This window comes from Lithobates pipiens, unplaced genomic scaffold (genome assembly GCF_037356315.1).
Source record: "Lithobates pipiens isolate NorthernLeopardFrog02 unplaced genomic scaffold, aLitPip1_a1.2 Scaffold_10, whole genome shotgun sequence".
Taxonomy (NCBI): domain Eukaryota; kingdom Metazoa; phylum Chordata; class Amphibia; order Anura; family Ranidae; genus Lithobates; species Lithobates pipiens.
Window position 1 is genome coordinate 35,599,355 of NW_027507686.1, and position 25,737 is coordinate 35,625,091.

Sequence of the window (25,737 nt, forward strand, 5' to 3'; positions counted from 1 at the left end):
AAACAAAACAGTAAAGTTAGCCCAATGTTTTTAAATAATGTGAAAGATGAAGTTAAACCGAGTAAATAGATACCCAACATGTCACCCTTCAAAATTGACATGACATGACGCCGGTTTGTTTACAAGTGATCGCTGGTCCCTGTGGTCCCTGTATACATTATCATACTTTTTAATCTAATATAAAATATAGTTTACTTTTTATTATATCGGCATCAAACTGAAACCTATTCTTAGTAGACGTGAGTCGATTTTTTACTTGCTTGTGGGCAGAACATGTGGCTCATTTTACAAATTCATTTTTTTATTTTATTTTTTTTCAGGTACTTATATAGTGCTGTCGATTTACACACCGCTCTACATAAATACTGTACTGTACACATTCACATCAGTCCCTGCCCTCTAGGAGCTTACAATCTAAGGTCCCTAACTCACATTCATACATACACATACAGGGGCCAATTTATACAGGAGCCAATTAACCTACCAGCACGTCTTTGGAGTGTGCGAGGAAACCCACGCACCCACAGGGAGAACATGCAAACTCCATGCAGGTAGTGCCACTGTTGGGATTCAGACGACCCTAGTGCTGCGGAAATGCTAACCTCTTAGCCACTGTGCTACCCAATTCTTTATTGTGTAAAAACGAGTATCATATTAATTATAGAGTACAATAGACAGACAATGCATGAGGACTTTTGTTCAATTTTACTTGTAAATGTTTAACAACCCCATTACAACACAATATTTTTTTTGTTTACAATATGTATATAGTGTATTTATCCACATGGTAAATTTTCACAAAACACATTTGATTTCAACAGCACTGTTAAAAATGTTCTCTATTCAGGGAGGACTTGTAGCAGATATATCTTAAATTAAACCTGTACAAACCCGGGGAACACAAAATGAGCATATGCTGAAAAGTGGGGAAGAGCAGAGGATAACATCAGTAAAAAAAAAAAATAAACGTGTCAAAAATGGATTCAGAGATATTGTTAGCGGAACTTGTAAGCAAAGTTTGACATTGTCTGTAAACATTAAGCGTGCCAGAAGGCCTGGGAAAAAAAAAGAAAAAATTGGGTAAAAACATTTTTTTCAAAGGCATTTTTTTTTTTTCTCTAAGAAAATCTGAAAAACAAGTGTGGAAAAAATTAGATTTTTGTACTCACCGTAAAATCCTTTTCTCTGACGTTCACTGACTGACACAGCTCCATTAATCTTGACCATAGGGTTGTTACGCCACCTTCAGGAGAGGACTAGGCAGAACATGTTATACATGTGAAAAAAACAGAACTTTACAGTTCCGCCCAGGGGGCGGTCCCTCCAGTAATAACCCTTCAGTCTGGAGGGGAGGGTGCTGTGTCAGTCAGTGAACTTCAGAGGAAAGGATTTTACGATGAGTACAAAAATCCCATTTTCTCTTTCGTTCACTGACTGACACAGCACCATTAATCTTGACCATAGGGACGTCCCCAAGCAGTGTCATAACGAGGGGTGGGAACAGCATAAAAACTTCACCCACAATCAGAAGTGCCCCCTAACAGGGGAGTCACCACCTTATCTAGCCGCATCAGAACTTGCGGTCAACAATGCAACAGTGCATTATACTAAAAAGTAACTGTATTTTATAAAAAACAGAGTAAAGAGTGTAAAATCGCAACATTACATGGCTGCCTGCAAAACTCTGTGGCCAAAGCAAGCATCAGAAGATGTGCTTACATCCACTTTGTAGAACTTTGTAAAAGTGTGAACGGATGACCAAGTAGCCGCCTTACACACTTGAGCGACTGATACTTGATGTCGGAAAGCCCAAGAGGTTCCAATTGCCCTGGTGGAATGGGCCATGACAGGAAAGGGGGGCAACAGAGCAGGGGCCGCCAGTCTCAGCGGGGCCCCGAGTCTGCGTCAGAGCCCCCCCCAAGGAGAGGGGGCAGGGGCAGCTTTTTACCACCTTTGCGCCCACACACCACCTCCACCCTGGCAATGAACTTTTCAAGGGCCGCCGACAAAGCGTCCAAAGGCACTGCACTGTTTGCAGATGAGCCGGTTGCAATTGCAGGGAGTTCTGGGGAAGAAACACCATTTTCTGAAGCCATGCCGACCCACCCTGTCTGCCACCCTTGGGGACTTAGGACAGGTGCACAGTCCCATCCTCCTAGCTGCTGCAGACTGACGGGCCCCCACCGCAGAACTCACCACCCTGACCGAGTTCTGCGTCGTTCAGATACAAGTGCTTACATCCTGTGTCAAAAACCGAGCTGTTCTGAGCAGCAGGGACCAGCGCTGAGCATAAAAACCGTGCTGAACTACAACAAAATGGCCGCCGGCCGCCCTGTATAAAGAGCATAATCACAGAGAAAATGGCCGCCAAGCTACAGAAAAATAGCCACTGACCATGCTTTCCACTGAGGCACACCAAAAATGGCCGACAACTGTACACAGTGAAAAGACAGTGAAAATGGCGGCAGAACAGCGCTATGGTGATCAGCACATGCAAACCTCCAGACACCTAGCGGGGAGACCACCAACACTCAGGGACACAGCCACCCAGCGCAGCCCCCCATCAAAGGTGAGAGCCCCCCAGGGGACCCCTGGCTACAGGTACACACACCGCTCAGCAGTCCATCATGCAGCATCCCCATGGGGGGAGGGGAATAAGGACAGGGAGAGAAGAGAGGGACCCCGGAGTCGACCTCCCAGGAAATGCCCAGCTGCTCAATCCCGCCGAGGCAGGGAGAGCTCTACTTACCATCTAGACAAGCTGGGGACATCCCATCACAGATCCACTCTCCGATCAGTACGGGGTAGCTGCTGGCCACGTTACACTGTGACAGAGACATCCGTAATCCGGTCATATGTGTGCCCCAGAGCATTACGCTCACCGACCAACCCTGGAGCCTGAGGGGCATGTCGTGGCCAACCTAGCGTGTAGCTAGGGTCTGCACGCGCTCGATGGCCAGGCTGGGGAGACTACAAGGATCTAGATTATCCAGCTTGTCACCCAGCCGGCTGTTAATAGCAGATCACAGGATCTTAAAATCTTGCAAAAAGGCAAACTTCAGCAAAAAAATCCCAGGACCGATGTTCCTGCAGGGATCCTAGGTCCATCTCCTTCACTAGGCAGAAAAACACTGAGCTGCAGGAAGCAGGCTGAGGAGTTATTACTGGAGAGACCACCCCCTGGGCGGAACTGCAAAGTTCTGTTTTTTCACATGTATAACATGTTCTGCCTAGTCCTCTCCTGAAGGTAGCGTAACAACCCTATGGTCAAGATTAATGGAGCTGTGTCAGTCAGTGAATGAAAGAGAAATAGGATTTTTGTACTCACCGTAAAATCCTTTTCTGTGAAGTTCATTGACGGACACAGCTCCAGTAATCTTGACCGTAGGGTTATTACGCCACCTTCAGGCGAGGACTAGGCAGAACATGTAATACATGTGAAAACAACAGAACTTTACAGTTCCACCGAGGGGCCGGTCCCTCTGCTAATAACCCCTCAGCCTGCTTCCTGCAGCTCAGTACGTCAACAAGCAGTATAATTTAAATAGGAGGGGAGGGTGCTGTGTCCCTCAATGAACTTCAGAGAAAAGGATTTTATGGTGAGTACAAAAAGTCATCTTGACCGTAGGGACATCCCCAAGCAGTGTAATAACAAGGGGTGGGAAAAGCTATATAACTTGACCCACAACCAGAGGTGCTCCCTAACAGGGTAGTCACCATCTGAACAAACCGCATCAGAACTTGCTGTCAACGTATGCATCAGAGTGGATTAACAGTCAAAAAGGTAACTTTTCTCTTAACAGAAGAAAAGTGTAAAATTGCAACATTACACGGCCGCCTGCAAAACTTTGCGGCCTAAGCAAGCATCAGAAGATGCGCATACATCCACTTTGTAGAACTTTGTAAAATTGTGAGCGGACAACCAAGTCACCGCCTTACACACTTGAGCGACTGACGTTTGATGTCGGAAAGCCCAAGAGGTCCCACTTGCCCTGGTGGAATGGGCTGTGAAAGGAAAGGGGGGCACCTGTCCCTTTAAGACGTAAGCCTGGACCACGATCTGTCTGATCCACCTGGAAATGATGGACAACGAGACGGCCAATCCTTTTTTCGAACCAGCTACCGAAACGAACAGAGAGTCTGACTTCTGGAAGGGAGCCGTGGCAGACAGATATACCCTTAGAGCCCGGACCACGTCCAGGGAATGGAGGGCCTCCTTATGGTGTGTCAGACTCGCATGCAAAAGTGCAGCGACGACCACCTGCGGTTCATCAACAGCTTCACCGCGGGTCTGAGAGTCTGCATTCTGAAGGGAGAAACACTCTCATTTCCATGAGTCCAGCAGTAAGCCTAGGTACTCCAGGTGCTGAGTCGGCACAAGGACCGACTTTTTGAGGTTCAACACTCACCCAATTTCCTGCAGGGTTTGCATGTTGATCGCCATATCCTCCCTTAATTCTGAGGCGGAAGCCAATACCTTGGTAAAGACTAGGGGTGCTGAAGCCAAACCAAAGGGGAGAGTCACAAACTGGTAGTGGTCTTCCCCTACTGCAAATTGCAGTAACCTCTGATGCCTGAGGCATATGGGTATGTGTAAGTACGCGTCCTGGATGTTCAAAGATGCCAGGGAGTACCCCTGATGAAGTGCAGCGAATACGGTAGCGAACCGATTTCATTCTGAACCTCTGTACTTTCACAAAGAAATTGAGGGCTTTTAGGTCCAAGACTGGACATACCCCTTCCTTTTTGGGGACTACAAACAGATTGGAATATAACCCCTGAAACCTTTCCGTTTCTGGAACAGGCACTATCAGCCCGCGGCTTAGCAGGTCCCTTACTGCCCCAAACAGGGCCCCCCGGTGAGTCGGGAGTAAGGGTATGCTGGAAGGGAAAAATCTTTTTGGTGGCCAAGAGAGGAACTCTATCTTGCAGCCCGATGAAATCAGTTCGCAGACCCACTGGTTGGACAGCCGAGAGGCCCACCGGGCTGTAAACTCCCGAAGGCGACCCCCCACCCGAGTGACGGGCGGGGGCAAACCTTCATGCTGTAGCACTTTTGCTCACAGGCTTGCAAGTCCAGGGACGCTTTTGTCACTCAGTAGTCGCCCTGTCGGACTGGGAGTGTTTTGCTGAAGTCCCGGCGGATGAAAAAGCCTCTTTTGAGCGGAAAATGAGGGCCCTTGCCTGCGGCGTGGCTCCTTACTCTTCCTGGATTGTGGGAGCAAAAAGTGCTGTTCCCACCTGTGACATTCTTAATAATGTCATCCAACAAGGCTCCAAATAGCCGCTCACCAAGGAAGGGTAAATCCGTCAAGGTTTTTTTACATGCCTGGTCCGCAGAACAGCATTTCAGCCAAATCAGGCGCCGCAGCACCAATGCTGACACTGATGCTCTGGAGAGCAACGAAGCGTATCCTGGGCCGCGTCACAGACGTACTTAAGACTGTGCATTAACTGGTCTGCCAGTTCCATGCAGACAGGAGAGGCCTACTGCTTCTCCAATTCATTGTGCAATCGTTTTGCCCACTCAGTAAGTGTCTGCGACACTAATGCTGTGGCCAGTACTGGTGGTATCGCTGACCCCGCCACCGTAAATGGGACACTGCCTCAGCCTTCCTGTCGGTATGGTCCTTAAATGCAGGAGTCCCTTCTACATAGATCGTGGTTTCTTTATTTAACCTGGATACTGGGGTGTCCATGACCGGGGGAGCCGACCATTTCTTAAGAAGGCTCTCCTCAAAGGGGTTCCCCATTCCTTGTATATGAACTTATCGAAATAACCTTAGGTATATGGGCTGGCTTATGGGACCCAAAAGGGACCACTACTTCAGCAGAGGATCCTGCTGTATCCTGAATTTTCAGGGTATCGCGCACAGCTGTGATAAATGCTCCAACTAGTGATTTATCTTGCTCAGACCCAGACGGGGAAACATCCTCACTGTCCGATCGGTCCTAGTCAGTGTCCTCTGACACATCAGAGCACGGGCCGTCGGTCACTGCGGGGCCCGTGTCTGAGTCAGAACTCTCCCCCTAGGACGGGGGGGGGCGCAGGGGCCGTTTTTTAAAACCTTTGCGCCCACACGCCACCTCCACCCTGGCAACGAAAATTTACAAAGCGTCCAAAGGCACTGCACTCTTTGCAGACGAGCCGGTTGCAATTGCAGCGAGATCTGGGGAAGAAACACCAGTTTCTGATGCCATGCGGACCCACCCTGTCTGCCACCCTTGGGGACTTAGGACAAGGAGCTCAATCCCACCCTCCTAGCTGCTGCAGACTGAGGGACCCCACCACAGGACTCACCACCCCGACCAAGTGCTGCGCCGTGCTGTTACAGGTGCGCTGGGGAGAAAAACCGCGTTGAGGCTACAAAAAAATGGTCGCTGGGCACCCTGTATAAGGGACAATCACAGGCAAAATGGCCGCCAACCATGCTTTCCACAGAGACTCACAGAAAATGGCCGATAAGTAACTGTACACAGAGAATGAACAGAGATAATGGCGGCACACAGCGCTATGGCGGCAGCACATACAGAGCCCACAGACACCAGTAGAGACCACAGACAGCCCAGGGACATAGACAGCCAGCGCAGCCGCCATTCTAGAATCAGAGGACCCCTGGCTCAGGTACACACACCGCTCAGCAGCCCAGACATGCAGCATCCCCCACAGAGAGGTAAAGTAGGGACAGAGAGAAAAGAGAGGGAGGAGAGGGACCCCCTAATTGACCTCCCAGGGAATGCCCAGCTGCTCAATCCCGAGGCAGGAAGAGCTGTACTTACCATCTGGATGGGCTGGGGACATCACAGACCCACACCTGAGCAGTACGGGGTGGCTGCTGGCCATGGCACACTGTGACAAAGACATTGATAGTCCGGTCATATGTGTGCCCCGGAGCATTGCGCTCACCGGCCAACCCTGGAGCCTGAGGGGCATGTCGTGACCGACCCAGCGCTTAGCTAGGGTCTGCACATGTTCGATGGCGAGGCTGGGGAGACTACAAGGATCTATATTATCCAGCCTGTCACCCAGGCGGCTGTTGATAGCAGATCACAGGATCTTAAAATCTTGCCTAGGTCCTTCTCCTTCACTAGGCAGAAAATAACTGAGCTGCAGGAAGAAGGCTGAGGGGTTATTACCAGAGGGATCACCCCCTGGGCAGAACTGTAAAGTTTTTTTGTTTTCACATGTATTACATTTTCTGCCTAGTCCTCTCCTGAAGGTGGCGTAATAACCCTATGGTCAAGATTACTGGAGCTGTGTTCGTCAATGAACGAAAGATAAATGTTCTTTTACAATGATAAATAATATACATCACAAAAGTGAGTACACCCCTCACGCTTTTGTAAATATTTTATGATATCTTTTCATGTGACAACACTGAAGAAATTACACTTTGCTACAATGTAAAGTAGAGTACAGCTTGTATAATGTCACGTACACACGATTGGACTTTCCGGCAGACTAGGTCCGAAGGGATTAGTCTGTCCGACAATGCGATTCTGTGTGGGCTAGTCCGATAGTTTTTCGAAAAATAAATCCGATAGACCTAGAAATAGAACAGGTTTCAATCTGCCCGATGGACTCAATTCTGATCGGGAAAACGGTTCGTCTGTATGCTGGTCCGATGGACCAAATATGACGCAAGGGCAGCTATTGGCTACTGAACTTCCTTGCTTAGTCTCGTTTACGTCATCACGTTCAACAAAAGTGAGTACACCCCTAAGTGAAAATGCGCCAGGTATTGGCATTCCTCTACTCACGCTGACAGCACGTGAGTAGAGGAGAATGAAAAGTGTCTCTCCTGACAGGGGGTCTGCAGTGATAATCAGTGCATTGATTATCTGTGCAGGCCCATCAGAGATGCCTGCCAGTGCCCATAAGTGGTGCCTTTCAGTGCTGCCTGTCAATCCCTCCTCATCAGTGCCCATCAGCGCTGCATATTAGTACACATCAGTGAATGAGAAAAATTTATTATTTACATAATTTTGTAACAGAAACTAAGAAAAACATTTATTTTTTTAAAAAGTTTGTCTTTTTTATTTGCTTAGCAAAAAATAAAAAACTCAGTGGTGATTAAATACCACCAAAAAAACCCACTATAATTTAAAAAAATGAAACAATGTTGTTTGGGTACAGCATTGCATGATCGCGCAATTGTCATTCAAAGTGCTGAAAGCTGGCCTGAGTAGGAAAGGGGTGTCATTCAAACTGCCCAATATTGAAGTGGTTAAAAGCCCAAACTTTTCCTTTTTAGTTTTGGATAGAGCCATGAGCATTCAGAACTTCGTTCAGGTTTTTATTGCTGTGTTCCAGTTAGGAAGAATTACTCTCCTTATTAGTCCTGGCGGCCATTGTCACCAGGGCTGAAAGTGAGGGTAAATTCTGTATTTTTAATTGCCACTTGTTCCAGTTACAACTTCCTTAAAGGAGAACTGATGTACTTTGGAAGGAATTCCTCTAATTTCCCAATTGTGTGGTCTGGAAATGATGTGGGGGAAAAAAGAAAACTGATGTTATTTTTACACTTCTTTATTCTATAAAAAAATGGCAAAAAATGTTGGCTTTAGATATTCTGTACTTAAAGCAAGGCAAGCTCAGCAAAGCAGTATCTCTGGAGTGGTTCAACTAAAAAGCCTTAACTGTTTTATTTTTCTGGTAATAGAAGATAATTCCAGATGAGTTTCTTGTCTTATGGTAAAACAACAATTTTCTTCTCCAGCTTCTGTGGTGGGAATAGATGAGCTCTCATGATGGAGTCCAGTTCCTCCAGGCCTAGCTGGGCATGAAGAACAGACACAGAGTCCGACTCGCACTGAACCACAAACTTGAGCAGACGGTACAGCTCCAGGAGAACATCACGCAACACCTAGAAGAACAGAGAGTGGAAGAATATGTTGGTGAGATGTCTACTGGAAATTCTCATGGTCTACAATAACGTTCAGTCTTGGATCTTCATTAAAAGAAACTTGTCATCAGAGAAACATGAAAGATGCCACAGTTGATCTCCCCCTTGGAAAATGCTAACTGTCTGGCTTTCCTGCTAACCCTCAGTTCTTTGAATAACTGACCCGGAAAAAGTATGCATGTAAACAATATGCCAACCCAACATTTCTTATTCCTAATATGTGCCTCCTGTGCCATGTACTTGTTTGCAAAAGTATCCTGTTGTCTTTGTATTGCTTCCTTTGTGTGAAATCCCTGGTGCTCCTGCCAGTCCCTCTGCTTTCCTATTAAAAATTGACCACACTAAGCAGAACACAGCATGGTCAATTCTCTAGCTATGCTGGGAACTCAGCCTGCTCCCCAATAATAAGACTTGTCCTGACACCCCTCAGCTCCCCACCCCACTGCACAGCGTTTCATTGGGAAGATCAGTGTACTGCTGTTTGTTCTCCCCCCAGCTTTTATGAGGCCAAGAAGAGAAGGAATGTTATCACTTGATGGTTTACAATCACTTTAATGACTCCTGACTTTAGCTTTCTGGACCTGCATCCTAGTTCCAGGCTAGAGTTTCAAAAGGTGTTGAAGCTAGAGGAGCACGTTAATAACCAGGTAACTGGCATTTTAGAACGAGGTCTACATGGACAGCTTTGTGTTTCAGGTTAACTTTGAGGGCACGTAAAAAAAATAAATAAATAAATGCAGATATGGTTTTATTTCAAGAAACACAATTAAATGTATGTTTAAATGCAAATGGTGAACATACATGACTTAGGCTGGCCATAGACTGTTCTGTTCACCAATTTGAACCATTAATGAGTAGGCTGGATGTACAAAGCTGATTAATCAATCTACATGGGTACGACCAACCTGCCGGATTCGCTTGTAGCGATGATCAAGTCTTCTCCCAGTGGGAGCGGCTTCCCCCACCCGCCCCACTTGGAGAAGACAATTGCTTGTTAGGAGGGATTCCCCAATCAGCACTGTCTGTGTTGATGAAGGAATCGTGCAAATTTCTTATCTGCAACCCATGGTTGCCGGAAAGAAATTTGCACCGTCTATGACCTGCTTTAGACAGACATAGTACCTGACTCTTGTTTTCCCTCTGCATAGAAGCACTAAGACTGAAGGAGGAAGGAGAAGAACCAATCAGATGTGCTGCCTGTACATCTACTAACAGAGAAGATACAGACAGGAGGAGAGAGCAGAGGGATAATTTCAATCACTACTGCTTCATGGTCCTTATCACAGGTTGTGGACAGGAAAGTGACCTAGCGGTTTTGCTTAATTGCAGTAGAGAGAAGTCAGGCCCCCAACCCGGCTGTGCTGTCTGGCAGGACTGTGCAAATCTCAGGACTAACTAGACAGACATTTTAGTTATTTGGTAAGTAGACATGAAAGTTCCCCATTTCCTTCCTCTCTGGCTCTAAGCAGCCGTTCACATTTTCAGGTTTGCAACTCTACAAATCTTGACTCTACCTTACAGTGTCTATTACCACACCTATTCTCTGCCGACATCCATCATAGGTACTTCTTTCAAGAATTGACTCCTCTTATCAAATAATGACATTTCCTAGACTACCAGTCATTACTCCTTTAGGAAAAGATTTAATGCGTTGTTATGGAAACCAGAGTGAAGGCTTCAACCTGTGACTATGACAACTGATTAAGAAACTATATTTTATAGTGATGGCAACATCTAGTAACACTATTGCTATTACCTGGAAGACTGAAGCTTTTAATTCCCACTATTCCAGCTTCTACTATGTTGTATTTAAACATTTAAACAAAAAATGGCAAACATAACTCTATTACCATATAAACTTTAGGTAAATGAAACAACGAAGGGAAATAAGATGATGTACATAAAGACGCATTTTTTTGGAAATGGACACTGGGTCCGCTTGAGACATGAAACCATCTAACCATTCCGTAGCATGAATATTCACATGAAAAACCAGAACATCTCATGGATGAATCTCAAAAATATAATTTGTTGAGGTTCCATTTTAAAGTGTATATACTCGAGTATAGGCCGACCCGAATATAAGCCGAGGCATCTCATTTTACCACAAAAATATGGAAAAACATATTGACTTGAGTATAAGCCTAGGGTGGGAAAATGCAGCAGCTACTGGGTAAACAATGGCAATCTGCAGCCTCACTGTGCCCGTTTGCAGCCTCACTGTGCCCATTTGCAGCCCCACTGTGCCCATTTGCAGCCTCATTGTGCCCACCTGCAGCCTCACTGTGCCCATTTACAGCCCCACTGTGCCCATTTGCAGCCTCACTGTGCCCATTTGCAGCCTCATTGTGCCCATCTGCAGCCCCACTGTGCCCATTTGCAGCCGTACCTTTGTTTACTAAAACAGCAGGTGTCTCCCACTGTGTTATGCAGTCTGTTTGGCCTTCCATTGTAACAAAGCCCTGCCTCCTCCTTGTCCGTGATAGATGGAACACTGATACAGTTTCCTAGTATACTAGGAAGAGACCACCGACACCCAGGGACACAGACAGCCAGCGCAGCCCCCCATCCAAGGTGAGAGCCCCCCAGGGGACCCCTGGCTACAGGTACACACACCGCTCAGCAGCCCATCGTGCAGCATCCTCCACAGGGGGGGGGGGAATAGGGACAGGGAGAGAAGAGAGGGAGGAGAGTGACCCCCGAATTGAATGCCCAGCTGCTCAGTCCCGCCAAGGCAGGGAAAGCTGTACTTACCATCCGGACGAACTGGGGACATCCCATCACAGACCCACAGTCCGTCGTCCCAAATGTATGAAGGACGGTAAACTGGCCTTTTTGTTTAGAAAGTATAGAGACCCCTGGGCTAGAGCAATGGATTCAGTTTTTAAGCCTTCAAGCTTTGAGGTTTCAAGCAAACACATATTCAGAAGTACATGATCTCTTAGAAGTCAGTGATCTCTGCAGGGCTAATGCAACACTACCAGCGGTCAGCTGCAAAAATTCACAGCTAGGAGCCAGGACGATGGTAGTAATCATTAGTGGTTTCAAAAGACAACTGCAGAGGACAGCAAAAAAAAAAAACACAGAAGATGAAGACTGATTCAGGTTGGCCGATGGGCAGATATTACACCAAGAATGACAAGCCTTCCTGGTTCACACAAGAGATGGATGATCATCACCTGCAAAAAAATGACAATGCAAATGGAAATGTTTGGATAATTTACAGTTTTAACCAGAAAAGTAAAATGACGTATTTCTGCTAAAAAAATGCTTATTATTATTTTTCTTCAATGCATGTGTGTATACTAACTTTACATTGAATAAACCTTATCGTCGGCAGAACGTGTCAAAGGGGTGGGGACCTGTTTTCAGTCAAAGCTACCTATTCACTTAATCCGCTTGAAAGTCATCCTTTGATAGACATGAGGGTTTATTTACTAAAGGCAAATCCACTTTGCACTAAAGTGTACTTGGAAGTGCAGTCACTGTAGATCTGAGGGGGGACATGCAAGGAATATAAAAACAGCATTTTTGCTTGTACATGATTGGATGATAAAATCAGCAGAGCTTCCCCTCATTTCAGATCTTCCCCTCAGATCTAAAGGGACTGCACTTCCAAGTGCACTTGTAGTGCAAAGTGGATTTGCCTTTAGTAAATCAGCCCTATTGCATATCCCGATGCAGTGGCCATGCTTGAATAAGGCAGCTAAGAGAAGCCCCAACTAAAAAGGGGCATTATCACACAGATCATGTTATGGGACTGGAGGTTGCTAAAAAGGATAAGAATGAATGTTGTGTACCAATAATGTATTGGTTTATTTTAAAGCTGAAATCCAGGCACCAAAAAAAAAAAAGAAAAACTACAAACTTAAAAAAAAAAAAAAAAAAACTACAAACTTTTACATTATATTCTCTAAAAAGCCAACCCACATGTCATGCCAACTTTCTACTACATTAGGCAGAGTTATGGGGGCACAGTCACAAAACATATAGTTACAAGCTTAATTTAATGAACAACCAGGAGAAGAGGAGGCAAAAACTCAACCGTAGTGCTGGGGTCTAAGAGACCCGCAGTGCTGAAAGGGTAACTCCACTTTGGTGTGAAACAAAAAAGCAAATAATAATATAGCATATACAATTGCGACCCAAGTCATATTGTAATTGAATGTTATTAAAAATGACCTTTCCTTTTCAATCTGCAGCTCTGTAATTTTCAGTAAAATGCAATATGGCTACCTGTTGGTGTTCTTTACACAGAATGTATATTGACTACCCCCCAGAAACATTGTTTCCTGCTTGTGTGATTGGCTCACTGATTTTCCCATAAGTCTGCACTAAGGTACGAGTCAGATTGCAGGCATCCCCTGCAACACAAATCTCATTTTTGGTGAGATACTTCCAATAGGAAATCACATCTAAAGGCATGCATACTCTGCCATTTTCCTCAGAGAGGTGCAGCAGCTGGTTGATAATTATGAAACCACCACCATTAGATTGCATTACCACATGGACACAGAAACACACAGGGGATTCTTCAGAGTAACAAAAGGTAGGAATATGCAACAAAATGTGTTAAAATCCCTGCAATGTACATAGATCACCCAGAGGGGAATGTTTTTTTTGCAACAAAAGTGGAGTTACTCTTTAAATTTGAGCAGAGAAGAAGTGCAGGGGGGTGTCCCTCCTTCCTTCCTCCCCGCATGTAGACAATAAATGTATTATAATTGAATCAATGACTATATATAGCTAATAAATGTATAAATGTGTACTAATGGTAAAGCCAATCATTAAACACTCATGTAAGCTGTAAAATTATAATAATGACAAAAGTAATTTTAATATTTTAAAATCTATAGTATTTATTAAAATCACTGCTAATCCGGACATAAATGGTGCCTGTTCTGGTCTCCCAGTTACTTTCCTGCACTGTCACCCTGTCACACATTGCCCCAATGCAGACTACAAATGGTGGTGCAGACATACATTGCACCAACCATGATCCAACGTTGTCACCATCAGGAAAACCACCCTGAGGGATGCATCCCAACTACCACTTGAGGAAAGGGGGTGCAAAAGAATCAGCAGCACTGACATGCAACAAAGAATTAAAACAAGCTGAAATGAGTATTTTATAAAATTAAAAATAAATAAAAATAAAATTTAAAAACACAAAAACACGTACACACATAGCAATTGATTATAGAAACAAAGACAAGAGATAGCAGTCTAGATGTCTTCCCCCATTTTTTTTTCTTTTCTTGTTTAACTATAGATCTAGGTTTATGAAGCACAGTGATTTAAAGCGTTGGCTAACCCCCCCCCCAAAAAAAAAAGATCCTGCTCCTTTAAAGCATGTTATATAAGTGCGTGTCCTGTGTCATTTGGCCCCCTGTAACACCTAAAAAAACTGGCTGATCCTGCCAGTTTCTCCCAACCCCTCTGTAAACTGACCATGGTGTTTCATGAAGACCAGACACCGTGGTCAGTTTGAGCCCTGTCATCAGCAGCTTGCTATCTGCCCTCCTCTCTGCTCGTGTCCTCCTCCCCCCTCATTTAAGAGCTGAGATTGCTATGATATGACCAGCCGGCCCTCTCCTCCTCTCCTCCAGACTGACATCAGCAGAGGAATCTCAGCTCCTCCTGCTGCATCTCTCAGAGGAGAAAAGGAGAAAGCTGACCAGTCATGTGATCGCAATCTTGGCAGTGAAATTAGGTATTTACAGCATTTATTTTTATAAATCACACACAGAGGGGGATACTACAATAGGAGGCAGTGCTGATGGTGTATGCAGGTTAGAATGGCTTAACAACCACTTTAATAAACGAGATGTCATTCAGCTAGGGTTTAAAGAGGAAATAAACCCTGATAGCTTTACTTCCCATCAAAAACATAATGGGCTACTATGCAACCACTTTAAATAATGAAAAAAAAACAAAACAAAAAAAAAAAACTTTTTTCCCTTATGTACAGTTTCTTAAAGTAGAACTATAGTCAAAACATTCGGCCCAAACTCTGGCAGGACCCTTTTTTTTTGTCCGCACCAAAATCGGACTGCATGGGTGTGAACACCCATACAATTCGATTCCTGGCCAAATTCACAGTTCACACTGTGATCCGATCTGGGGGTTGTCATTATCTTTGTATTGACATGCGCAGCGGTTCGCAGAGAGCAGTGTGAACTGCCAGCGAGTCAGGTGCTATGCGGGAACCCGCACTGGATTTGCAGCGTTTACCACATCGTACCAGTGTGAACCGAGCCTAAAGTGGCTTATTCTGTATTTTCTGCACCTGTTCAGTAAGTAGGCTGAATACACTGACATACAAACATAGGAAAGATCTACAAATCTCTATGATATACAATCCTAGAATATGGTACAGCAAGTGGTTCAACATTTGGAAGTCACATTAAACATTACTTTTAGACCCCTTTCACACCAGGGCATTTGCAGGCGCTATAGCGTTAGAAATAGCGCCTGCAATCCGCCCCAAAAAAAGCTGCACCATTGTCTGTAGTGTGAAAGCCCGAGGGCTTTCACACTACAGTGTTGCGCTGGCAGGACGTCAGGGAAAAGTCTTTGGAGCGTTGAAGGAGCGGTGCGTTTACCGCTCCTCCACCGCTGCTCCCCATTGAAATCAATGGGGCAGCGCTGTAATACCGCCGGCAAAACGCCGCTATTGCGGAGTATTGCCGGCGGTTTTAACCCTTTCTCGGCCGCTAGCTGGGGTAAAAGCGCCCCCCCCCCCCCGCTAGCGGCCGAAATGCGCCGCAAATCCGCCAGTAAAACACCGCTAAAAATAGCGGCGTTTTACCGCCCATGCTATGGGCAGTATGGTGTGAAAGGAGTCTTAAAGTAATAACTGAAAATATGCACTCAACGACATTCTAGCACTGCATAAAGTGGTAATTTGTATAATTTCTCAGCTGAGGTTACCAGGGAAATTAACGAGGGCTGGAGGGGAAGCGAGAGGCTTGTAGAGCTCCTGCTGTTTTATAAGCGGAGTATATTATAGTACGGGAGGGGAATAAGAGGGATAAAACAGAAATCTAATACAGAATGGAGACCTCGTGCTTGAAATGCCGTTAGAAATAATCCTCAGTCTGAGAACAACTCCAAAATGCTGATCTCCACGTTACAGAAATAGCGATGACAACGGACCAGTTGTAATTAAAGTGAATCCATAGAAATTTTTTTTTTTAAATTGTATTTTATGCTGTATCTAAAATATACATAAAAAGGCACGTTACCATCTGTAATTAAAGTGATTCTTAAGTCTCAAGGTTTTTTTTTTTTTTTTTTCAAATTCTTTATTTATATCGAAGAATAAAGCAGCCAGCGGAGCAATGCTCAACAGAATAGGAGCAATATCTCACAGAAAGCTCAGACGATTCAAAAGCAGTATTAGAGCAAGTTACATAAAATGCACAAAAATCTGAGATCAAGAATATACACAAAAATTATTACTTCCAAAAAAATGAGGAGGTAACTGTAACCAATATGCCAGAACTCGCTCGGGCTGACACTTCCATTTTTAGAGGGAAAGGAACGAGAACAAAAAAAAAAACTAAAGGACGCCTAAAGACGCCAAAAAAAAAGAAGACTCAGGAAAGAGAGGGAGAAGGGGTGGGGAGGAAGAGAATAAGAAAAAAAAAGGTGGGGGGCAGTGATGGGGTGCACATGTGCATGGGCAAGAAGGACAAGAGGACTTCATTCTCCAGAGTAGCTCTCCAAGAGGATCTTCTCTTCGTCTGAATACACAAACATGTTCCAATATGACCATGTTTTAGTATATTGCTCTTTCCTGTTTTGGGCGGTAAGCATCAGATCCTCCAGAGCGTTGACTCAAGGTTTTTTACCTTTCGGCTGGGTTCACACTATTGCAATGTCACGCATTGCTGTGCAGATCACATGCGATGTCTGTGCGATATGAATTCAGCCATACATATTGTAAAGCTGAATTTGCATCGCATGTTTGTACCAAAATGGTGCAGGATACTTTTTTTGGTCCACACTGGGATTCCTGCACTATTTCAAGGTACGCACTGCAATCTGCGAACCCATCTGGGGGAGTCATTAACTTTGTATTGACACCCGCAGCAGTTCGCATAGGGCAGTGTGAAGTGCCTGCGAAAAAAGTGTGATGCGGGCCCTGGGCACTATTTTTAGTGCCGCTTTAGCGTAATTTTTCCAGCGCTATTTGGCCACTAGCAGGGCGGTTTTAAAAGGAAGTTAAAGGGGATAAATCCATCCGCAAAATGCTGCTGCAGCGGCGATATAGCAGTGCTGCCCCATGGTTTTCAATGGGCAGGAGCGGTGTATTCACCGCTCCTACAGCACTGCAAAGAAGATGCTGGCAGGGCTTTTTTGTGACACCCTGCGAGTGCAGCGCCCCAGGGTGAAAGCACTCCGGCTTTCACACTGGGTTTTCAGCTGAGGATTTTTTCAGGCGCTATGCAGGAGCTATTTTAATAATCCACTGTTAGGACTTTAAAATATCATATATATATTTTTTTAACTAAACTTCTGTGCAAGCAGAACACGTGTTTTCTTCTTTTCACGTCTGCAAAGTGTCATATGTTGAATTATTAGGTATATGTGGCTTCTTTTTCGGATGTAATTTGTGTCCAGGATTAAAGCTGTGACCTTCAGCCTGAGCAGTCAGTGTAAAGAGGACGTCTGCAAGTGACCAGCTCAGGGCATGCTTGGGCTGACACTTCCATTGTGTGTAAGATTTTCACTGCAATCAGAATAGATTTTTCTAATGTGCCTAAAAATAGCAGCCTGGGAGGGCCTGAAAAATGAACAGAGCGGCAGAAATTGGCAGTTTATCACGGTGGGTAATTAAGAAATTGAATCTGTGCGGGAGCTGAGCTTAAAATACCCTTCTGTGCCGGCTGCTCGCTGTACGCCGCATGGAATTAACTCCAGCAATTCCCTGGAGGTCTGAACATACAGAAATCAATAAATACACAAAGAGATAGATATGAGAAAAGCATGGGATCAATGCAGGAGAAGATAGTGTGTACAGTGGGCAATCAGGCATGTAAACAATGGAGCCTTTCCAGCTATAGTGTAGCCTGCAGTGGGTCAATGATTGGCTGCTGAACTTCAATGGGAAAGTGCTGGCTCAGCTACCACATCAGTCATTCTGCATTACCTGGAGGACGGTGCTATGGAATGAGACCGTTGATGCCCTGCGGCTAGAGACACTGGAGGAAAGTAAAGCTCAAGGCCACATTTTCACATACACTACAAATGCTGTACCTGCTATTGACATGAAATGTTCACCACATTGGTAACAATCCATACATACTAAGAAACCAACACAAATAAGTTCAGAAATTAAGTTATGTGTAATAAAATGGAATGACATGACATGAAAAGGTATTAAACACGCTAATTGAAACATATTTAATACTTAGTACAAAATCCTTTGTTGGTTAAAACAGCTTCAAGACGCCTCCTGTATGGAGAAACTAGTCGCCTGCATTGCTCAGGTGCGATTTTAGCCCATTCTTCCACATAGTTTTCAAATCTTGAAGGTTCCGTGGCACTCTTCTATGAACTCTGATCTTTAGTTCTTTCCATAGATTTTCTATTGGATCAGGGGATTGGCTGGGCTATTCTAGCAGCTTTATTTACCATATTTATGGGCGTATAACACGCACCTTTTCCCCTTAAAATCAGGGGAACATCATGGGTGAGTGTTATACGCCGATCCCCCTCTGATTGTGAGTGGAGGAGCGAGCGGCGCCGATATACATACATAGCCGAGTGTACTGGGCTAGTCTCGGCATTTCTCGGCTCCGCTCAGTCACGCCCAGTCCTGCCATTGGACCTGTGTTATGTCTATCATAGGGCGGGACTGCGTGAGGAGCCTGAGAGCCACCGAGTGGAGCCGGCGCCATTTTTAAACTGCAAGGCTACACTGACAAGGCTGTAGATGGACACTGATAAGGCTGCATTGATGGGCATTTAAATGTAAGTTGTTTTCCTTAAACTTCTCTCCTAAAAGTTTTTTTTCTTCAAATTCCCTCCTAAACTTGGGATGCGCGTTATACGCCGATAAATATGGTACTGTCTTTGAAACCAATTGAGAGTTTCCTTGGCTTTGTGTTTGGGATCATTGTCTTGCTGAAATGTCCACCCTCATTTCATCTTCATCATCCTGGTAGATAACAGCAGATTTTTATCAAGAATGTCTTGGTACATTTTTCCATTCAGCCTTCCTTCAGTGATATGAAGTTTGCCAGTACCGTATGCCCACACCGTGATGTTCCCACCCGCAAACTTCCATATAAAGGGAATAATTCCAGTGCTCCAAATAGAGTGATGCCCTTCGTTTTAATAAAAAGTATAGTAGTAGCTTCAATAGCAAAATATTTTCGGATCAATAGTAAGATCTGATATAAAAAGAAGGCAGCCATGCTCAGAGGGTGTCCGGTGCCTCTGCAAACAAGTTTGTAAAGAAAGTAAGGGGGGAGGCGCCAACTTAATAATTCCTACTGGTTTCAGTGTATTCTATGTAAGGTAAAAACTTACAGGTCCATGGGGTGGAGTTGACTATCAAAGATAATAATGGCCTGGGGTGCTCTGATGCTACTCTGCGGGCTCCGGTATCGATCCCTTGGCCATGAGGGTGTTGATTCCAGTCACAGGCTTCTGTGTAGTGTCCACTAAACAGGAAGCTCCACACTGATCAGTCAGGAACGCGGAAGCAGAAGTGAAGTCACCACGGCAGGACTGGGACATACAGGCTGAGGATTTGTAATGCCCGCCCTGCCGCGGTGATGTCATGTTCGTTTCCACGTTTCAGACTGGTCAGCGTGGAGCTTCCCGTTTAGTGGACACTGCACAGAAACCTGTGACTGGAATCAACACCCCCACAGCCGAGGGATCGATACCGGAGCCCGCAGAACGGCATCAGAGCACCCCAGGGCGTTATCTTTGATGGGCAACTCCATCTCATGGACTTGTACGTTTTTACCTTACATAGAATACACTGAAACTAGTAGGATTTATTAAGTTGGCGCATCCCCCCTCCACCTGCAAACTTCACTGTTAGTATGGTGTTTTTGGGGTGATGTGCAGTGCCATTTGACCTCCAAACATGGTGTGTATTATGGCATCCAAACAGTTCAATGTTGGTCTCATCTGACCAGACTAAATTCTCCCAGTATTTCGCAGGCTTGTCTAAATGTTGCACAGCAAACCTTTTTTTTTTCAAAAGATTTTTATTTAGCAATGGAGTCTTCCGTGGTGAGCGTGCATACAGGCCATGGCGGTTGAGAGCATTACTTATTGTTTTCTTTGAAACAATTGTACCTGCTAATTCCAGGTCTTTCTGAAGTTCTCCAAAAGTGGTCCTTGGCTCTTGGACAACTCTTCTGATAATTCTTTTCACTCCTCTGTCAGAAATCTTGGTTGTGGCCGGTTTATGATGAAATTATGTTCTTTCTTCCAGATTATGTCCCCAACAGTGCTCACTGGAACATTCAGAGGTTTAGAAATCCTGTAACCAATGCCATCATTATGTTTTGCAACAAGGTGGCGAAGGTTTGAGAGAGCTCTTTGCTTTTACCCATCATGAGATGTTTCTTGTGTGACACCTTGGTAATGAGACACCTTTTTATAGGCCATCAGTTGAGACTGAACCAATTGATATTAATTTGCATTGACAAGGGTCAGATTGCTTATTAGCTGAGAGATTTCTGCTGGTGTCTTGGCTTTCCATGCCTTTTTGCACATCTCTTTCTTCACGTGTTTTTATTTTTATATGAATTTTAATTTTTATACACATAATAGTGTCCCATTATTGGTATTGGTGGGAAGAAAAATTTCCATCGTTGGTGTCAGTGGGAGGGATGGTGTCCCATCATTGGTATAAGTGGGGGGAATAGTGCCACATCACTGGTGTCAGTGACAAGAATAATGCTCCAACATTGGTGTCAGTGGAAGGAATAGTGCCCCATCATTTGTCTCAGTGGGAGGAATAATCTCCATCATTGGTATTATGGGAAGAATAATCCCCATCACTGGTGTCAGTGGGAGGAATAGTGCTCGATCTTTGGTGTCAGTGAATGGAATAGTGCCCCATTATTGGTACCAGTGGGAGGAATAGTGTTTTGTATCAGTGGCAAGCAAAGGGCCACATATGGTCCACAGGCCACAGTTTGGAGATTACTGTTCTAGGCTACTATAAGAGACACAAATATTTGCCACTGCTCATTCAATAATACATCCTTAAAGTGATTGTAAACTATTACCTTGTAAAACCACCTATTTAGTTTAAAAAAGAAATCAAAGGCAAACATTTTGGTATAGATACAAAAAAAAACATTATAAATACCTTTTTTTTTATAAGTGATCACATTCCCTCTGTTCTCAGCTGCATAAGAGCTGGGGGAGGAGAAGAAACAGCAGTACACTGAGCTTCCCAGTGAATGGCTATGCAGCAGGGGCATGTCAGGACAAGTCTGATCATTGGAGGAGAGCACACCATCTTCCCAACACAGCTAGAGAACTGACCAAGCTGTGTTCTCCTGCTTGGTGTGGTCAGGTTTTAATAGGAAAGCAGATGGACTGTCAGGAACACCAGGGAATTCACACAAAGGAAGCAATACAAAAAGAACAGGATACTTTCTCAAACAAGTACATGGTACAGCAGGCACGTATCAGGAACAAAAGTGTTAAGGTAACAAATAGCACCTGCTGTCTCTCCAATTTGAAAGCTCAGAGGGCTTTCACACTGGAGCGGTGCGCTGGCAGGATGCTCAAAAAAGTTCTGCTAGCAGCATCTTTGGAGCGGTAAAGGAGTGGTGCATTCACCGCTCCTGCCCATTGAAATCAATGGGGCAGTGCGGCTATACCGCTGTAATAGCGCTGTAATAGCGCTGCCATAGCAGCGCTTTACGGTGGTTTTTAACCCTTTCTCGGCCACTAGCGGGGGTTAAAACGCCCCGCTAGAATGACGGTAAAGCGGTGCTAGCTTCTTTACCGCTGACGCCCGGGCGCCGGCAGTGTGAAAGGAGTCTTAGGCTTTTTTGTCTCCTTTAGACAAAACGAGCAGTTAACCAATGCAGTATGGGTACAGCCCCACTGCATAGGAAAAACATTTGCCCAGAGTTCAGCTTTAAATGTATTTTTTTTCAAGGCAAGTAGTACAAGTACCCACATTTGACTTCATGTTAGTCATTTGCAATCCCCTGTACGGCAAAGCTAAAAGGGACAGGAAGCTATAGCATAGGTAGCCAGTTCATGTACTGACAAGGTGCATGCTGGCAGGAGGAGAAAACAGAGTGACAGATGGGCCAATCTCTGTGCTGCTTCTGCTTCACTGTCACAGACTGGGGTGGAGCCCATGAAGCCCTGGGCTCAGAGGAAGTGGGCTGAATGATGCTGGCGGTCATTCAAACTAGAAGACTGAGAACATTTTGTTGTGGAAAAGATATTTTGTAAGGCACAGCTCTGGGTTGAAGCTAAATTTTGCAGTAAAAAGCCGAATTAGGAATTTTAACTTTTAATGGGGTATTCAAACTCTCTTTCCAATCTAATTGGTACATATCAGTGGCAGTCAGCATACTTGATATAGGGAGCCAATGCAGTCTATCGCATCTAAACATGCTGACGTATAATATTCATTTTATAAGGCTACAGAAAAATGTAGAGGCTTCTGACATGCTACAAGAAATGCCACAGGAGACAGTTAGAGACATCGGGCAAGCTACAAGTGACAGGTGAAGGCTGCAAGCATGCTACAGGAGACAGGCAGAGGGTGAGGTTATGCTATAAGAGATAAAAAGAAATCATGGGCATGCTACAAGTGACAGGAAGAGAGTGCGGGCACACTATAGTAGAAGGGCAGAGATTGTGGACATGTTACAGGAGACAGGAAAAACCTGTGGGCACACTACAAAAGGGCAGAGATTGTGGGCATATTACAGAAGATGGGAAGATCATGTTGGCATACAAGAGATGGGAAAATATTGCTGGTATACTAAAAGAAAATTGGAAGAGACTGCTGGCATACTAGAGGAGATAGGCAGAGACTGCTGGAATACTAAAGGAGATGGGCAGAGACTGCTGGAATACTAAAGGAGATGGGCAGAGACTGCTGGAATACTAAAGGAGATGGGCAGAGACTGCTGGAATACTAAAGGAGATGCACAGAAACGGCTGACACTACAGGACCTGGGCAGAGACTGCTGGTATGCAAGAGTTGGGCAGACACTGCTGGCATACTAGGCAGATGGAATATCCTACAAGCCTAAATAGGTGAGATGGTCATCAAATTTTTGGCCTTATAGAGAGCCAAAAGGGAGGTGTCCATGTCAACCAGATTCTACTGATCATGCTGACAGAAGTACATAATAAAACTGTTGTCTTTCCAACACTTTTTATTATGAAGAATGGTGTTCCATAGAAAAAATGCTACAGCTAAAAGCTTTAATAATACCTGCTGGCATTAATGAGCAGACGGCAGGGACACTGCCATGACAAAGGAAGGCTTCCTTATAGAAAGTCTGGATAAACCGCTTGATTCGGGCTCACTGTTACAACATGCTCACAATGAATAGCATGACTTCTTAAAGAATAAAGGTATTTATGTCATCACTTCCAACACGATTTCATAAAACGAAAGGTTTATTCCTTGTTTTAGGATAGCAGAATAGTGGGAAGGTTGGCCTCCTGGGTCTAAATAATCCATTCAGACCCCTGAGGCCAATTGTAAGCCCACACTTGCTGGTACGTAGCACAGATGTGGCTTAAATGGAGAGCAGACAGCTGTTTCTGGCCTTTATGAGTTAGTATGGAACACATAACCATAGATAAGGGGGGTTTTGAATAAGAAGTGCGCTAACAAAAATGTCTTACTACCATGTAGAAACCAGTCACAATCTTTGTTTCATTTTAATTTAAAAACCTATTTAGCTGCCGAATAATCACATCAGAGATGTGTGTCAGGACTGAGAGAAGCTCAAAAATGGAAAGAGTATGGCACAACTGCAAACCTACCAAGACATGGCCGTCCATCTAAACGGACAGGCCAAGCAAGGAGAGCATTAATCAGAAGCAGCCAAGAGGCCCATGGTAACTATGGAGGAGCTGCAGAGATCCACAGCTCAGGTGGGAGAATCTGTCCACAGGACAACTATTACGCTGCATACACACGACTGGACTTTCCTTCGGAATTGAACCCTTGACTGACTTTTCGACAAAGTTCCGACGGAGTTCCGCTGAAACGGACTTGCCTACACACGATCGCACCAAAGTCTGATCGTTTAACGCAATGACGTACGACGGGGCTAGAAAAAGGAAGTTCAATAGCCAGTAGCCAATAGCAGCCCTTGCGTCGTTGTTGGTCCATTGGAACTGCATACAGACGAGCGGTTTTCTCGATAGGAACTGGTTCCAGCGGAAAGATTTGAAACATATTCTATTTCTAAAGTCCATCAGATTTTTCGACAGAAAAGGTCTGATGAAGCCCACACACGATCGAATAGTCCGACGGATTTGTTCCGTCTGAACTTTGCTGTCGAAAAGTCTGGTCGTATGTACACAGCATTAGTCATGTTCTCCACAAATCTGGCTTTTATGGAAGAGTGGCAAGAAGAAAGCCATTGTTGAAAGAAAGCCGTAAGAAATCCTGTTTGCAGTTTGCGAGAAGCCATGTGGGGGACACAGCAAACATGTAGAAGAAGGTGCTCTGGTCAGATGAGACCAAAATTAAACTTTTTGGCCTAAAAGCAAAACACTTTGTGTGTGGCGGAAAACTAACACTGCACATCACACTGAACACACCATCCCCACCGTTAAAGTGGTGGCAGCTTCATGTTGTGGGGATGCTTCTCTTCAGCAGAGACAGGGAAGCTGGTCAGAATTGATGGGAAGATAAACAGAGCCAAATACAGGGCAATCTTAGAAGAAAACCTGTTAAGAGTCTGCAAAAGACTTGAGACTGGGGTGGAGGTTCAACATCCAGCAGTACAAGGACCCTAAACATACAGCCAGAGCTACAATGGAATGGTTTAGATCAAAGCATATTTATGTGTTAGAATGGTCCAGTCAAAGTCCAGACCTAAATCCAATTGAGAATCTGTGGCAAGACTTGAAAATTGCTGTTCACAGACGTTCTCCATCCAATCTGACAGAGCTTGAGCTATTTTGAAAAGAAAATTGGGAAATAATATCACTCTAGATGTGCAAAGCTGGTAGAGACATCCCCAAAAAGACTAGCAGCTGCAATTGCAGCGAAAGGTGGTTCTGAAAGGTATTGACACAGGGGGGCTGAATACAAATGTACGCCACACTTTTCAGATATTTGTAAATCATTTTGAAAACCATTTATCATTTACCTTCCACTTCACAATTATGTGCCACTTTGTGTTGGTCTATCACATAAAATCCCAATAAAATACATTTACGTTTTTGGTTGTAACATGACAAAACGTGGAAAATTTCAAGGAGTATGAATACTTTTTCAAGGCACTGTGGCTGTTCCTTCTAGATATTGGTCTGAAAATAGCCATTTGTGGCAGAAGCAATAAATGACATAATGTAATAATTCACAAGACTCTCGTACATTCATGAGGGACTTCAAAAGTGTCAGACCATCTCATACTCCCAGCTGATTGAAGAACTATACCTTTGACTCCTCAGAGGGCATATCAAATGTCTGCAGTGAGACTACTGCTTCCACATAGAGAGCAATGGTCCTTCTCTGTAGCATGCTGGCAGGGGACAGGTATTTATACTCTGGCTGTGGCTGCTTTTTAAAGAAAACAACCTGTAAGAATGACCAGTGGACGTAGCTGACTATGGACAGAGCCTG

The 25,737-nt window shown here is 44.6% G+C and overlaps 1 protein-coding gene across 1 annotated transcript in view; it reads right to left on the bottom strand.

Moving 5' to 3' along the window:
• Positions 1-8,514: 8,514 nt before the first annotated feature.
• TANGO6 (transport and golgi organization 6 homolog) overlaps positions 8,515-25,737 on the bottom strand; it is a 103,997-nt gene continuing 86,774 nt past the window's right edge. Inside the window, exon 18 of the mRNA XM_077454168.1 lies at positions 8,515-8,867. Within this exon, the coding sequence (XP_077310294.1) occupies positions 8,691-8,867 (177 nt within the window). The 3' untranslated portion in view covers positions 8,515-8,690. The remainder of the gene's footprint in view (positions 8,868-25,737) is intronic.